Source organism: Parambassis ranga, chromosome 15, assembly GCF_900634625.1.
Source record: "Parambassis ranga chromosome 15, fParRan2.1, whole genome shotgun sequence".
Lineage (NCBI taxonomy): Eukaryota > Metazoa > Chordata > Actinopteri > Ambassidae > Parambassis > Parambassis ranga.
The window spans coordinates 3,511,326-3,528,542 of NC_041035.1; the positions used below are offsets into that span (position 1 = coordinate 3,511,326).

Consider the following 17,217-nt stretch of genomic DNA (forward strand, 5'->3'; position numbering starts at 1 on the left):
TGACTTTTGGTAACGTGCTCTTTCTGTTCTCAGTACCTGCCCATAAGTGAAAGCCATTGTATTGTAGCTCCTTGTGATTTGTTTTCGATGGAAGCCAATGTAGTAGGATGTTCAAGTAGGATGAGGTCAGTGAGGAGTATGAATAGGCTTTGTTTGTGTGAAAAACATAAGGACCCTCAGCATGCATCCTCCCAAAGCCAACCTTTGCATGTGTGTTTGTGGTGAAAAGTGTTTGTTCCTTAACAGTCAGATGTTGTTTTAAATTGATAAATGTAGTTTGAGTGGCATGTTACTGCACCAGCAGGCTACTGAGCTGAAAAGGGCCAACATTAAAAGACTAGATGGAGTCTTTTTATTCTGGCCTGGCTCAGAGCCGGCTTCTCTCATTACTGTATGTGGACATTATCTGTAAAACTTACTCTTTCCTTTTTGTACCTATTTTCTCTCACCCTTTTTCAGGGTCCTCCTGGACGAGCAGGCTTTCCGGTAACTTTCTTTTTAACTTGTGTCTCTATGTACGGTACCTGCATGTGTGAATGGTGACGTATTGATCTCTCTGCCTGCTTTCTGCTGAGTAGTAGCTGTCTTTCTTTGGATGAGATGATATCCATTTTTTCAAAATCAGTTTAACTCCAACAACATTCTCATCTAAGTGTAGGAAAAATGCCGGATTGAGTGATTTGAAGCTATTCAACTGTTAAAAAATGTAACACACTGAGCCTATGATTCCCCTTTATTCAAAGCAGGAGCTTTAGCTACAAGTAGACTAGTAGAAATGTAATAGTGATTATAAAGGGAGAAATATGCGATATAATGTTTAAAGGAATGGCAGTGTTATAGTAATACCGTATTTTCCGGACTATAAGTTGCACTTTTTTTCATCCTTTGGCTGGATATAGGACTTATACTCAGGTGTGACTATAATATAATAATATATATTATTTCACATGTTTGTTTATGCTTCATGTAGCTGTGTTTAGTTAGCATTCAAAGAGTTTATTGTCATATGCACAGTAAGGAAACTGGTTGCCCTGTATAATGAAATTCTTACTTTGCTGCTCACACTGAATGCCATAAAGGTTTAAGAAAGACAAAATAGAATAATTTGCAAAAGAGCAATTTGAAGAGCAAAAAGATGCAAATAAGTACCATATAGTCTGGAAAATACGCTAAGGTTGACCAACAAGTGTCTTGGGCTAGTTTGTAGCTTGTATTTGTGCAGCCCTCAATTTTACAGCAGCTGCTGACAAAAAAGAAAAGCCTGCTTTATCTATCTATCAGACTGTCTTCTCATAAGAGTGAATTTAAAACCACGTTTACGTAGAGGCCACCCAAATGTATCACCCTGTCGATCAGAGATGTATTGGTGTCATGGGTATTATTTGTACATGCTGGGGGCCATATTTAGCAATGCTTATTGGTGGTGCATGAATGTGTTTTTAAGGAAACACATGAACTCCCTGCACTGTGCATCAAAGCCATGTTATAGAATGCAAATGGTTGTTACAGCAGTGTTTTCTGTGCTCAACTGATGTCAATCACAATAGTGGCGCTGAGTGCTAATAGCTTCACAGTGTCTATCATAACACCATGAGCTGTCGGCTGGATTGTGTCCCTCATTTTGTTGCAGTGCAGGTATAGATACAGCTCTGCTTATGCCTCTTTGTTCCAGCTTACAAACTTTCTATTATCACGACTGGTGGCCATCCAGTATCTGACCACAACAACCTAAAACTAGCTCTGTTATATAAACCCGGTTGACAAACAGAGCAGTGTTTTCATCCTTTGCCAGAGACTCACTGACAGTTTGTGTCACAGATGGGATTTCTTCCATGATCTTTGATTGATTACAGCCGTCAAACAGCAGGAAATAAAATCATGAGCGGTCTTTGGCTGAATGGGGTTGAGAGGATGTGGTTTTTGGAAAGAGGATCTTTCAGAATTAAGAATCAGAGAGCAGTGTTTTCCATACAGTGTGTGGTTATTAAAGAATGTGACATTATAAATCTTTATAACCAAAGGAGGTCCACCCCACTGATATGATGGATGGATCACGACCACATTGTTCCCTTCTCACCTTACCAACACACACATCATAATATTTCTCCACATGCAGGCTTGCCACGCTCACTGAGGGCAGTGTTTCTTCTTTTCCCCACTAACACACTGTGTGAGTGAACAATTCACTCATCATTAATAAAAGCTAACATGAAATAACATGAAATATCTGCATTTACCTGCTCCATTGCAAAAATATGTCACAACAAATACAGTGTAATATGGTTGAGTGTTTCTTAACAAGAACCACTGGTGTGACTGCATTCAGTTTGTGTGTGAATGTATGTGAAAGGTTGTCAAAATGCCCGAGCCTTGACATCGCAAAGCTAAGCACCTGCATATATCCTACTGACTGCAGTGTTTTTGCTAAGTTAAGGCAAACTCTGTGTCTGTCTGTGTGTGTGTGTGTGTGTGCAGTAAATCACAAGTAAATATGAGAATACCATGGACTTACTGTATAAATGTGTGTATCTGGAAGTGTTTGACTGTGTTTGTTTATGTGTGTAGCCTCTGTAAGTATGTGTATTTGTTATTTGTGTGAGTTTTCTGGATTTTTATATACTTATACAGTAAATGTGTAGTTGTGTATGTGTAAATCTTTATGAGTGTTTTTTTGTAAGTGTGTCATTATTTGTATGCTTGTCTGTGTGTATATTGTGTTTGCATGCATGTGTCTTCCGCGTCTATGTCAGTAAGTGTGTGTTTGTTGGCAGTTATGTAAGCCTGTGTGTGTGCACAGGCAGATTAGGCTGCCATCTTTGGGGCGTACATCAGAACACATACTGCATGAAGTGAATGAGGTTTTACAAAAACACTCCTGCTATAGAGAAGCTTATATTATGTGGCTGCAGCAAATAATCACCATCAGGCACTTTGTGAAGTCCCCAGCTGTGGATTCAAACCATTTTTTGTTGGTGCCAGATTCTCCCCAAGGCCTTGGTATAAATCAGGACCTTGGACAGGGCTTCAAAATAGCCCGACTGTAGTCTGATAGTATTTAAAGGCTTTAAAAAACACCACAAAACTAATGACAGAGACACCAGCAACATCTGATGTACCAGGGATGAAAACATGTTCAGGCTCAGCCTGCACAGTAAAGATGAGTGGTGACATGTGCTCTCTGCTGGCAGGACCAACCAGAACCATTCAGAAAGCATTTTTCAGAAAGGATTGTCAGACTCTTCAAAGTGCAGGCTAAAATCAGCATCTAATGTAATATTAGGGAAAAAAATTATTTGTCTTCTAAATATGATCCATGTATTTGAACTCACACAAGAGCAGTAAGCAGGGTAGCGTTAAGCGCCTCAGCTATGATAAGATGTTTACCTCCAGATGCTGGATGTGGAGGTTAGAGTCAGTGGATGCACACAGCAGACATGATAAATCACTCCAGCCAACTGTGGGTTTATCTGCTGCCCCCTATGGACAATTACTGTCACTGAACAACCACTTCATTCCTACTGTTACATTAGTATTAACATGTCACATTTATTATTACAAAAGGTGGATTTGCTGGCTTCTGTTTTTTTTTTTAACGTTACTATAGTAGCAGAACATTGTTTGTGCTGGTTATTGCATTGTTTCATATTTGGGAGAGCACAGATGAACACTATAACTCACAAAGTCCCAGACCTGCAGCTACAGCAGGCCTTACCCAGCTAATCACCCCCTGACTTCCCTTATATTTTTATGGCCTCCTGCAGCAGCAGCTGTCATCACCAGAGCACAGTCTGATCCTCAGACACCCGTGAAGCTGCTCAGGCAGCAGGAGGTGCATTAAAGGACTTAAGAAACAGATCATATAAGTTATTCTGACACCACACAGAGTTCATCTGAAGAAGGGTGAAAGGAGATGTTGGGTGGACAAGCATCCATAAAGCTTTTAAGCTGTGACTAGCTAAGACAGCATAGGACTAGCTTTGTTCAATTACAGTATCATGAATTGCTTCTCTCCTCTAGTCTCACTTGGCACGGTGTGATGAATGGACTAATCTGACTAACACAAATGATTCTACTTCTTAAAAGGACACCATGACATCAGGACACTTAATGCTCTGTATGGTCATAGCACCCATGAGGTTCAAAGATCAATCCTATAGCAGTGGTAACAGTAAAGTGTAGCATAGTCTTTCAATTAGATTGGCATGGAGCTTATAAGTGTAAATTTCATTGTGTCCCTTTAAGAGTTCACATCAGTCTAACTGTCTTATTGACCCCTGTTCCCTCTGGATTTGCATTGGTCAATAGGGAGACAAAGGAAGTATGGGAATCCCTGGGAGAATGGTGAGTGACTCGGGTTTGTGTGTCCAGTTAGTCCTATTTCCTCCAGCACATAGGGCCCTATAGTACCTCTGTGGTTTGTCATTACACTATGATGTAAGCAATTATGCAATGTAAAATCATTATAAATCAAATTATTTTTAACACACTATTAACCATAATTGGTCTACTAAACACTTCCTGATTTGGCTGCAAACAAAAAAATTGTCATTAATTCAACCACCATCTTTGCAACAACTTAATTTATGTCATAGAAAATAATAATAATAATGATAATAATGGCATGAAAAAAAATCAGATGCTGTCTTTATTTGTACCCCTCAACTCCCTACAGCCAGTTAAATATTTGTTATTGGTCATCACAGTAGTATTTATGTAATAATACTAAAAGTCATTCTAAATTCTAATTGGCAAAGAAAAACAACATATATTAACACAGACAATATTTTAACCCCATAATTATGACTCCACTGCTGCCACTTGTATGCAAAATGATGTACTTTATGCGATCTAGGTGTCGGTGCACATTACCACCACTTATTCTAACCTATATTTTACTTTGGTATCATTTCCACCCATTACTGTACAGTTACAATAACACCCTGTAATTTACAAGGTTACCACACTTATTCATTTAATTTAGGTTTGAGCATTTCTTTTTGGATATGTCCAAAGTCATTGCCAGCTACCTGTGGTAATATAGTTGATGTGAATTACTGACTTACTGTGCAAACTGGCCAACGTGTATTATACAATATTTAATATATTTAACAGCTCTCACTTCAGTCTAGTTTAATCCTCAGAATACATCTGTGTTTATTGCATGCTTTCCCTCAAAGGCTATCAGAGAGACATGCGTAACTCAGATTTGTTGTTTCATAGCACTGGAAAAGTCCATTTTGATGTATCTGTCCTCAGGTTACACAAAGCTGTTTGCAACCTTCAGCAATCCTGAAGGTCTCAGTATGCTTTACAGGAAGATCAGTTGTGCAAAATTCCATCAAAAAAAACTTTTAAATCTATGTTTTGTGCTATTATAATGAAATATTATTCTTTTGGACACTGCAGGAAAAGTGAAGTTTGGACCGTCTGTCCTTAAAAGACTAAACAAATAAGCTGCATAAAATGCATGCCAAAAAGATTAGCTGAATAGTCGTACCACTGGCACTGGTACATGAAACACTTTGTCTCCACCATACTGAGGTTTTTAGCTTCCATTTAGCTTCACATAACTTACACTACATACACAGTTAGCCCTCTCACCATCACCTCCATCACTCATTCTGAAGATGCTGCATGCCCTGAACCCTCTCCATGTCTCTAACACTGGTTCCTCTCTCTCTTGTGTCTCTCCTCCCTTCACACCTGTTTGCATGCGTCTGCTGTGACTGATCCCAGGGCTTAAAAGGACAAGCAGGGGAGAAGGTAAGTTGTAAGGGCATGTGCCATTCACTGGATGGCATAAAAATGTAGTTATTTAGCAGCAATCAGAGGCAAACTGCAGCTTTGTCTTGCCTTAGTTTGAGCCTGATTGAAACAGTGGAGCATGGAAATTAGCCTATTACAGATATATTCATATCAGTTTGCATTATGGCTGATATATGGTTATCGTAACTCTTTAGTCTAAAGAATATAATGCCAAAAATGAAGCTTGATATTCTCACGATGATTTTTTTCCAGACCCCAAAATCCAATATCAGTCAGACTCTGGTTCCTTTGTTAGTGCAGTTAGATTGCCAGTCCTGTCTGCTTACATCAGTATAAGTAGGATGAGTTAGAGAAAAAGTGTGAAATATAAATAGGCTGTCATTTGAGACAAAGATGTGACTTAGTGGGTGGTGCTGGTGGTTAGAAGTGCAGAGCTGCCTGCTGTACAGGTAGCGTGTGATTTATATCAGGGGTTTGTGTCTGTATTTTTAAACAGCATGAGGGTCACATTCTGTAAATGGTTTCCCACCCTGGTTGGATTACCTGAACTCTTTACACTGTGAAACACAATAGTAAAGATTTGTCACATAGGCGTCTGAAAGTTCTAATTTAGGACTCCCCAAAGAAAGTGGGGAGACATTTATAGAGGCCACAGCAGAGTACACACAGAGAATCTTAAAGAGAACCTAAGATGAAAAGTTATACATTGTGCTAAATAAATGTTGTTGCTGGTATGTTGAGCAACAGCTAAACCTTGGCTTTCTGTCTTGTTGAAGTTAGAAAAATATGAGCTGGGAGGAAAAAAGACTGATACAGGCCTCAAGGTGGATATAACATGTTAGACAAATTTTTACTGTGGGCTCCAGTATCTCCCTCATGGCTTTATGAATTGCAAAAGTGTGTCAACAGAGATGGTAAACATGCAGCAAATTTGCCAATGTCAGCAGTGAAGGAGCATTAAAAAAACTATTTTTACTCACATCACTGTACTGTGAAAGAATGTGATTTCTGCTGCAGTTTAATATCAAGTTCATCAATAAAAATCAGCTCAGCTGTGGGAGTTCAATGCAAGTAAAGTTAGTCTGTGGAGACTGTGATTACCACACCTTCACACTGTTTTTCTTGTGCACATTTACATCCCAGTGTACAACAAGGGCAATAAAATGTAACGTTAGGAAGGAAGTAAATTACCAGTTAGTAGACATGCCCTGTAAATATTGGCAACTTTAAAATTGACTGCTATTATTTCATGGCTACCAACAATTCCCCAGTGGAAAAAGGTAATCAAAAGTGTATTGTGAGACATTATTAATCTTTTTATATAATATATAATAACATCCTAGATATGTTATCTATATGTTCTCTCATGAAAGTTAATAATGCAAATTTGTGGTTACACACCAGCTTTGTACCTCCACATGGCTGGCAGTAATACATATGTTTAAATAAAATATAAATATAAATCAAATCAAATGAATAATGAAGCTAATATTAAGTTAAAATCCACTCCGATATGTTGCCAGTGATATTATTGGTAGCAGAGTTTTACAAGATAACTGCACCAACCTGCCATTGGTCAGCTAAAGTAACATTACACAATGGTTTGAGTAGAAGTAGAAATCTTTTTTGAACACCATACTCAAGTAGAAGTTTTAAAATGTACTTGAGTATTTAAAGTATGATGTTTTAATATGTTATGTAGTTAATAATGAAAGCAGTCCAAACTTCTGTCCATAAAGTTCAGTGGTTCTGTTGTTGCAGCAAACCGAGAGGCAAGGCGGGAGCAGACTGAGCGACTTGTTTTGAGGCAGCTGAGTCACCCAATGACAAGCCAGCTCCACCAAACCTGCTTGTAGTCAGCTGTAGCTGCAGAGTCATACTGCTCCAATGTGTCACTGGTTAGGGGGCGTGTCACTTGGTTCATAACAGTGTGTCGGCCAGAACACAACTTAAGTAAACATACTAGCACATTACTGAGCGATTATAAGAGCACACAGGATGGAGAGGAACAATGTAACTGAGGCATCCATCTCACTGAATAACAACACAAACACCGCTGCTTAGTCATAGGTCAGCAATGCACTCTACCAAGTAACGATGATGCTGCTCATAGAAAATGTATTGGAGTAAAAGTATTTATCTCATCGAAAATATGTAGTGAAGTAAACGTGGAAATAGAATAAACAATAATTCTCCAGTAAAGTACAGTTTCAGCCTTTTAATACTTAAGTGCAGTAGTGAAGTAGTCCTACTTTATTTTACATCCCTATCTCAAAAGCAAGGCATACACTTTGGAAATGAGTGCATGATCATTTTTATAATTCTCAAATTATTCTCAACAACTATAGAGCAGGCTTTGTTCTTGCCATCAAACAGTCACTTGGCATGGACAGTTTTATTCTAAACAACAGAGAAAAACCAGCTGGTGGTACAAGAGGAACACGTTCTGGGACTGCTGAGCACTATACTCCAGACATGGAATACGATATATTAAAAAGGATTAATGCAACTGGAAATAGATGCCTCCTGTCTCACCTTAACATGTTGTCTGCTGGACCCGAACCCAGCTTCAAACCTGGTTCTCCACATTTGCAAAAGCCATCATAACATTGCAGTCTATCAGCTGTATCAGAGCCAGAATCAGATTTATTGTTTTGTTCTCATCAAAGTGATTTGCGATGTGTTGGGCAACAAAAGAACGCAACACATTCTTGACTGTCACACCCCAGTGACAAATGTGGTTGTTAGTCAAGGTGCTTTAAATATGACCAGTCAGACAGAGCAGAAGTACTTTCAGAGTTGGGTTGACTTGTGAGAGAGAGCAAAAAATAGTAACGTGACCACCAAGACGGAGAGCAGAGCAGCAGACAATGAAGTAGTTCCCTATTTGGATCCAAATCCAGAGTAATCTATTGGCTTCCTTTTTCTGTCTAGGCAGGGAGTGTATTATAATAGGATGTGATCAGGATCTGTGGTTAGGCCCTGCTGCCAGCACACAGAGGATGAAGGAGTACAGGAATCAAACACAGCAGACTTGGCCGTACATCATCTCTTAAGAGGAAGCATCATCCTCGGGAAAGAAAGAGTCCAGAACACTGTGCTGTTCAAACAAATGGCTTCTGTGGGTTTTGTGGGAGGGTGTTTGGGGCAAGTGACTGGCAAATGGAGCCAGGCTGAGAGAGAAAAAAAAAAAAACAGAATGACGTGATGGATTGTTTTTGAAAACAAAAAAAAACCCACAGCAGATGGAAGCACACTCTATGGGTTTGAGAAAATGAGATCTACATAGTTCTGTCTGCTCGTGATACCGCAGCTATTGGTTTTATACTTTCCCTGTGTGGGTCCTGGTTTTAGTCGAAAACTTCACCTTCTTACCTTGACCTCTCACAGCATAAGTAATCCAATCTCTGCACGAGTGTATCTGTGGACCTTCACTTGTCTGCTTTAGTGAAGCTGTAGAAAACCAAGACAGCAACTGAAAGCAGTTTTTGATGACATGCACCCTCGTTTTCCATCATTACCTTCGCCTTCTGGCCCCTGAGTGATACATCTGCCATCAAACCGAGCGTGAGAAAACAAATACTCTGCTCTTAAATGAGACATTCATGCATAAATATTTAGAATCACCTTTGTCTTTGATGGATGACTGGGATGATCAGACATGTCCTTACGGTAGGATTTTCTTTCAGGAGGATAGAAGCTAATTAGGGAAAGTGCTGGAAACCCGAGTTGGGCCAGTCTGGCTTCAGTGGTTTGTGGGATTGGGCAGGGAGAGTCAGAGAGGCTGCGCAGGCCGCTGCTGTCACTCTACACATCAGATTCTTTTTAGCCAGAGAGAGCCCTGAGGCGCTCCACTGTTTAGACTGCTGCACTGCTGACCAACAGAGCTTGTTTTCACACTTGGTCCCTTTCAGCCCTCTAAACGAACTCATATTGATGACTCAGCATTTTTCGTGAACACTCCAATCTTACCCAGACTCCTTTAAAACGTAAGCTCGCTAAAAAGTCTGCAGTACGGTTCGCCTTATGAGTGCATTTTGAACACAAAGCGCACCGGGTTCACTTTTTTTCACTGTAACCTTCTCCGCTTGCCGCTGATTGGTCATGTGACTGTAGCCGGTGAAAACTTAGCAGTAAAGAAAACAAACATCCAAAACATGGCAGCAGCAGGTCAGGTTATGTGATGGATAATATTATTGGCTATTTTTAGAACCAATTTCTTGAATTAATAATAAAAAACAGTGCAGTGATAGCAGTAGTAGTACATCCTTTCACTCACACATTGTGCTCATATGTAATTAATAGCTTTCATGCGGTAATTTAACCAAAAAAAAACACAGCAGGAGGGCAAGCATAGCAGCCGACATTTTGCTTCAAGTGAAAAACTACCCAGAATTCAGTGCAGTGGGGATCTGATCTCACCTGGTGTGAACAGAAAGAGGACTGAGGCCCTGACATAACTTAACTGGACCAGAAAGAGAACCCGGTCCTCTTTGTAATAAACTCACAGTGTGAACACAAAAAGAACTGAGACCTTTTTTTGTTGGTCCACTTTTTGGTCCACTTAGAGAGGACTGAGTTTGTTTTTTTTAAAGGGAACAAGTGTTGATTTAGGATCTCTAGAATCTGTCTGAACTGTTTGCTGGAGTCATCAATCAGCTTTCCATTTGAAAACATATACAAGCAAACAACATATTCCTTGGTGTGTTTTAGCAAATCGCTTAAGCTGAACTTTGTATGTTTGTAAGTGTGAAACAGTTGCTCTGCTACCTTTGTTTATCCTTGTGTTGGCAGTCAGGCTTCTTGCTAGCTGGCTAACTTGCTATCTTGGACAGAATAGCATGGATTTTCAGCTGGCCAGCTTGTTAGCAGCAAAGGCTACAAATGTCCACCCTCTAACCTTTTTAAACTGTCACTTCATCACTGAGCTTTACCTTTCTGTGCATTAAGGCAGCGAGTGGATGTGCTAAGAGGTAGATTTGCCCCTGATGGAGGAGTGTATACTGTCTGTAGAGGTGACTGGAATCCCATCTCCAATTTTTTTTTAAATGTTGTCTTCACATCCCTCTGTCTCTCCACAGGGAGCACCAGGCGAGCCAGGTCTGTCCATCATTGGACCACGAGGACCTCCTGTAAGTGTCTTCACCTCCCCCTACACATAATCACTTCTTATCTTGCAGCAGGGCTGCCTGCCTACGCTCCCCGTTTCTTTATTTAACAGATGTCTGCTTAACACATCAGCCATGCAGGCTAAGACTGTCTGTACACTTCTGTTGATCAAACAAGACAATTGGAGGGAGTTATTCTTTCCAGGCTCGTGAGGTTCTGGGCACAGGTTTATATAAGCCCAGCCAAACTACCTTCATTCAATATTGGGTAAATTCACCACAAATGATAGAATAATGCCATATAATTACAGCCTGTGTGGAAACAACAGTATTGTTTGCGAGGAGTGGAAATGAAAAATGGGATCATTAGTCATGCTTTGTTTTATCAGGAAGCAAAGTGAGAAACTCCATCCTGGTCCAACTGGGGTGGGGGGTCAAACACCAGGTCTGGATGGTTTCTCTTGGAAGTTAGACACTTAACAAGTTTGAAAGAACATACCGAGTCAAGAATATATTAGAGCTCAAGGAGGAAATGATTCGATTTTGGTGGTTCAAAGGTCAGTGTAAGCTCAGGAAACAGGTTTTTTGAAAGTCTGAAGAATGCCTTGAGGTTACCATTGTCACCACAGTTATACTTGCAAAATGGTATGAAGCATAGACGGTATACAAAGATGGATGACATGCAGCTACCCAAAAGTGAGGCCAAGGCATCTGGATTGCCCCCTGGTGGTTGGCTGCAGAATAGGTTAGAAACCCCCACCTCCTCTATGTTAATGGGAGAACTAAAAATGAAAAGTCCTCAATTACACATTTTTTCTTTGATGTGATATTATATTAGCTGGTTCTTTGCATGGTCTTTGTTCAAAGGCTCACTTTTCAACATATTTAAATGTAATTATTTATTGTTAGGGTTAAAAATAAAAGGAGGATGTGTGTTTGCAGTCAGCAGAGGTTACACAAGAATTGTGATATTCCTCTTTCACACTGGCAAAATGAGCTATTCTGCAGTAAGCTATGCTAACCGACATAGCATGTTCTTGCCATTGAAGTAGTGGCTGAACAGCAATGATGCAGCTTTACTTATCAACTTCTACTGCACAGACTCTGGATGGCAGCACCCATAAGTGAGAAAATCTGGCCCCACTTTTGTACACTGGGCCAAGGTGGAGTTATGTCATCCATCTTTATATACAGTCTACGGTATCAAAATGCTACATACTTCCTGTCCGTCTTCACCGTATGATCGTATAATCAATAGAGTAAATTTACAAATATGTTTGTATCATGGTTATGTCTATACCTCACATAAAAAATGAGGTAGCTAGAATTTTCAGGAGAAGCTCATAAGTTTCATAATAGACCCTTAAAACAGATTGTAGCCAACTTACGTGTAGCACACATCTGTTTTTCTAATTTGACGGTTATTACAGTGGATACCTGTGCTGAATATGCCTACTCCTCCTGGATGGTAATAGGCATTTCTAATGAATAACAGGCTGCAGACCAAGCTCTGCACAGCAGGAGCCAAGCCTAAATGTAGAAAGCCAGTCAATCAGAAACACTTAGGAGTTATAGTTCGCCACAGAAGGTGAGACTGACATCAGAGCCTTCCAGCCGTGACCTGAGATGGAACAAGGGAGTTAGTTCAACAGAGAGGTGTGGAGAACAAGCGGAAATGACAGCTTAGGCAGGCCAAGTGTCTCGACTTCTTCACCACATTGTCATTTCATCGGTTCGGATGGATAGCTGTGGAGATTTATTCCAGTGTGAGACCATTTATAGGCTACAAGGAGGTCTTTTTTAATTTTTATTTTTATTTAAAATCCTGATTTTTCATTGTTTCCCCTCATGATTTTATAATACTCACATGGTTTGGGTTCATTTACCTCAATATTAAGGTCCCAAAGTAAACTTTCCCATGAAAGCAGAAACGTATTGTTCATATCTGTGCTGTAACAAAGTAGAACAATGATTACATGAGTTTTATTGTATGCACCTTTTATTATGCAGACTTTTATTCTATGGACACGTTTACCAAAGATACCAAAGCGGCATCCCACTAACCATTTTTAGATTTTTAAAAAAATAAATGCATGTCTCCTCCATCTGATGATTACTTGGTAAATGTGAGCTTCTTTATTTAAAACTTCAGTGGTAGTTCCTACCTCAGCTACATCAAGTGTAATCAGCAGAAGTAGGCTATTTTTTCTACTTAGGAGAAATGTCCAGTTATAAATTCACCTGGGGAGCCATGTCCAGTCAGGCACAATCTGCTTATACACCAATCTGTTTCATTAGTCACTTTCACCTTTTCTTTGTAATTGTCTTTCCTCCCTACATCTGTGTTTTCCCTTCACTCCTTTTTCTCAGGGATATTAGATGTCGGGTACCAGTCCAGCAGACCACCATCAGAGTGTGCTGTCTAATTGTTATTGACGTACACTCATTGAGCTCGTTCACGTTCTTCTCCTCAGTTGTCTATCTTTATTAGATAGAGCTCTTTGTTTCATCCTCTTTTTAAACCCTTTCACTTCTGTATTGAATTTCACTCACACGGAGTCTTTCGGGATCACTTGTGTTCAAATCAACTTTCTTTTTTTGTCTCTCCTGCTCTTTTTTAGGGGCAACCTGGTACACGTGGATTCCCAGGCTTTCCAGTAAGTCATGACCGTGCTGTCTGTCAGGCTGACATTGTACATGATGCTTCAGTGATTGATATAACAGCTGGAAATTTGACTTCAGCATGTGTTGAACATGTAACGTGTGCTTCTGCAGCACCGCACAGCAGAAAAAAATCTTAGTAGTAAAAGTATTTTTTGATTTTTATTTTGGTATTTACTAACTTTTCAAGCTTAGATTTGTGAGAAACATGTTGTGGTGCCACAGCTCAAACCTCTTTTTGCCTTATTTTCTAGGGTCCAATCGGATTGGATGGCAAGCCTGTGAGTTTCTGTCAAATAATGAAGTAACTGAGTGCTCCTTCAGTGCCCAGAACCCAGCACCCTGTGATGATAATGAGCATAATTAAACTAAGAATGATTATAGTCATTAGTGTAATAAAAACTCTATTGGTATCATTACTGTTATTATAGGGTGGGGTTGAGGTGGGTATTTCTAAGGAGTATCTGTTTAGATTGAATGAATGACTTTACCACCTGCTCTCACTGTTTTAATGTCCACACAGGGACAGAATGGACTGAAGGGGGACATGGTAAGAATTCCTTAAACACCTAAATATCATTACATCCACTGAAGCTCTCCATTTGAACCAATTAACCTCTGTTGTATTATTACTTTTACATCAGCAAGCCAAAGGCAATGTAACATAATTGCATTGAACCCTGTTTTGCTGATAAGGTCACATTAGCCGCATATTTGTTTTGTACCCACAAAGCTATAAGGAAAACAGAGTGGTGGCCTGATTTATGCAACTTAGTGATGGGCAAACAAGGGCCTGCATGCAGGGGGGAAAAGGTCTGGGCAGATGGGAGCTGTTAGCCCCTCTCTGGTTGTTAGACAAGGGTTGGTAGGTAAAACCTAAAATGGTCACTGAGGGATTTCAGACTACGCTTACTGTGTAGAGACTGCAGGACTGTTCAACAACTGTATTTACACAAAATATTAGCCCTTCACATTTTCACATTATACAAAGCAGCATCAGTGTCTTTTTCATGTTCACTTTCTCCCACTGTTCTTTGCTTTATTAGGTTTCAGTTAGCTTTAGGCATTTAAATGACTTGGTTAGCTTTAGCTATTAACCCTGAGCTTAAGTGTGCATCCTGTTTAGCCTTAGGCATTACAACGTCCTAGTTACGGTTTAGACATTAGGTCTAGGTTTTAAAAAAATATCAGGATTTTGATCTTGGTTGACATGGTAACTGACTGACTGTCATGGCATCATATAATGAAGTTAGTCAGGCTACCCTTAGCTAAGTTAGATGGTCAATTCACATCACAATGCAGGTGATGTGGTCTAGGTTGGACTTGTGGAAGTCCACATGGTAAATGTTTAGTTTTGATGCAGGACATAGAAGATTCTTTCTGAGTAGTACTATGCAGTATGGATAGGTTTATTACCATGAACTTTGTGTAAATTTTGTATCGAGAAATTGACAGTATGCGCTCTCCTCTGTTGGAATTTAACCAACATTTTCCCACTGATTTAAACCATCTTTGGGATTATTTCCAACTTCAGTGCAGCTCTACAGAATAGGACGTCTCTGTTCATTCTCCTTGAATGATGTTGCAGCGTATGTCTTCTTCGCTGAGGTTGATGGTCTGGTTTTTATCACACCCGCTGCTGATTTCAGTAGCTTCTCGCATGCCACTGTTTGAAGACCATTACTCTTGGTCAGACAGAGGGGAAGTCATCATGCAGTGGTTTGTTTTTTGAAGCTCCAGTGAACCCAGTGCAACTGACAAAATATCCAGGAGTCCGAGTAGGGTTGGATACTGTGGAAATAAAGCTGAATGTTGATTAATGGCCCCGTAATGAGCTCATGTTCCCTCGTCTCCTTCCTGACAAATGTCAGGAAGTATTGAAAAGGTGCTTTGAGTGGCTGTGTTCTGAATGTGTAGATGTGCTGTTGCTTTCACAAAGTGGCTTTGGAGCTGCTGAGCCTGTGGGGTCACCAGCATGGGGTGCACTGGATGTGTCCTACTGGGCCTTCTCCCTGAGTTCATTAATCAAGCAGCTATGACAGCTACTGACACTGGGCACACCCGGGGGCTAATGGGAAGTCAAACTAACTCCTTTGTCTGTAACAGATAATTAGACTGGAGTTCATTTGTCAGTTTGATTGGAGCCTTCTCCTGTTTGCTCCTTTGACAGTATTTTTTTTAGCCATATTGTCCTCTTCACTCTGCTTAATCATATTTCTGACAGACTGTGTTGTTGCTACCTTTCAGGGTCAGCGTGGTCCTAAAGGACAGCCGGTAAGTTTCCAAAGTCTAAATATAGAGAGATAACAAGCTGCTTATCTCTACAATCACTCACTGTGACCTGTGTTATTTTTGCCGTCTAGGGGGAACCTGGACCCAAAGGAGAGAAGGTGAGATATGGTTTGCAGTAACCTCACCCAGTAGGAGTGGAAGAAGTATTTATTTTAGTAACTAGGATGTGCCACGCTCCAAAAAATCACCGGCTGTTTTTACAGGGACCACCAAACTAAATACGAAACATTTCTTGTCATTGCCAATATCATATCTAATGGGTAGCCTCTGCTGTACTGTACATTTATTCCCAACCAGTATACATCCAGGTATTTTTCTTGTATTAAAGGCTTTAAAATGTGGAACATGCAATCAGTAGTTTACAGTCACAACATCTAAACTGGAGTGCACCAGCTGGGCTGGAACAGCTTCTTGACTTAGTCTTAGCTACATTAATATCAAATGCACCAAGCTTTACTAACCACAGTCATAGCTGGGCCTAGTGTATTTCCAAAGCTCACTTTAACTTCCTATTTTAGACGGATATCACTGGTGAACACAAATCAAAAGAAAAGAGCTCAGAAAAGAGTGAAACCTCTCAATCAGCTGGCTGTCTGAACTGATGTTTGAATACACACCATTGTCTTATTGTGTGATCATTAATTTTACATTTGTCTAATTTTCCAACTTGTGCCTGCCCCATGCTAGGTGAAGAGTGATATAAGTTGCTCTTAACTTTTAGTTCTAAGTTCTAAGTTGAACACAACACCAGGGTGTAGGCTTAGCTGATGCACTCCTCTCCTGATGACATCACTATGACAGGTTTTCCCAGACTTGGCAGGGGATCTTCAACCCACTGTTTTTACAGACGGAAGCAAAATATTGTAGACTTCCTCCTTAATTGAAGACTGATTATAATTTATGTGAAAACCTTTAATGTTTTAGCAGTGGTCTGATCTGAAATTTTGTTGTCTCTCCAGGGTGTATGTGGAGACTACACACACCGGGTAAGAAAATATTATTATGGGGCGGATTCTTTCTCATACATTGTTTTACAAAAAAGCCAAAGTATCACTCTATCATCGATGTTTATGCTCTCACATGTGTTGTTGTCTATCCTGCAGCATTTAAGGTGAACTCTTACAGTGTTTAATGCCAGAATAGAAAAGTGGAAGAGGAGAAGCCGCTGCAGGAGCTGCACAGGGGGGAAAGAAAATGTGATGGGTAGCAGCACGCAGGGCTCTGCAGTTCTTTGGTCTGCTGTCTCTGGGGTTTTAAAATAGGGCAATTATGGCCTGCTGGAGCATACAGTCAGACTTGATAAGAGTCTGTGTGTGGGGGTGCCAAGAATAAGAGTCCCCTGCTTAGGTTTTTGTTTTTAAAAGGCTTAAAAAAATACCAGTTGAGGTGC

General features: G+C 40.1%; 1 protein-coding gene across 10 annotated transcripts in view; it reads left to right on the top strand.

Moving 5' to 3' along the window:
- col13a1 (collagen, type XIII, alpha 1) overlaps positions 1-17,217 on the top strand; it is a 102,629-nt gene that overhangs the window by 50,452 nt on the left and 34,960 nt on the right. For 8 of the 10 annotated variants that reach the window (XM_028423873.1, XM_028423864.1, XM_028423867.1 and 5 more), the window contains exons 5-14: positions 460-486; positions 4,306-4,341; positions 5,737-5,763; positions 10,848-10,898; positions 13,496-13,531; positions 13,790-13,816; positions 14,059-14,085; positions 15,783-15,809; positions 15,899-15,925; positions 16,787-16,813. In XM_028423873.1, coding sequence (XP_028279674.1) covers positions 460-486; positions 4,306-4,341; positions 5,737-5,763; positions 10,848-10,898; positions 13,496-13,531; positions 13,790-13,816; positions 14,059-14,085; positions 15,783-15,809; positions 15,899-15,925; positions 16,787-16,813 — 312 coding nt within the window. The remainder of the gene's footprint in view (positions 1-459; positions 487-4,305; positions 4,342-5,736; positions 5,764-10,847; positions 10,899-13,495; positions 13,532-13,789; positions 13,817-14,058; positions 14,086-15,782; positions 15,810-15,898; positions 15,926-16,786; positions 16,814-17,217) is intronic. The other 2 variants (XM_028423871.1, XM_028423872.1) reach the window with 2 other exon arrangements.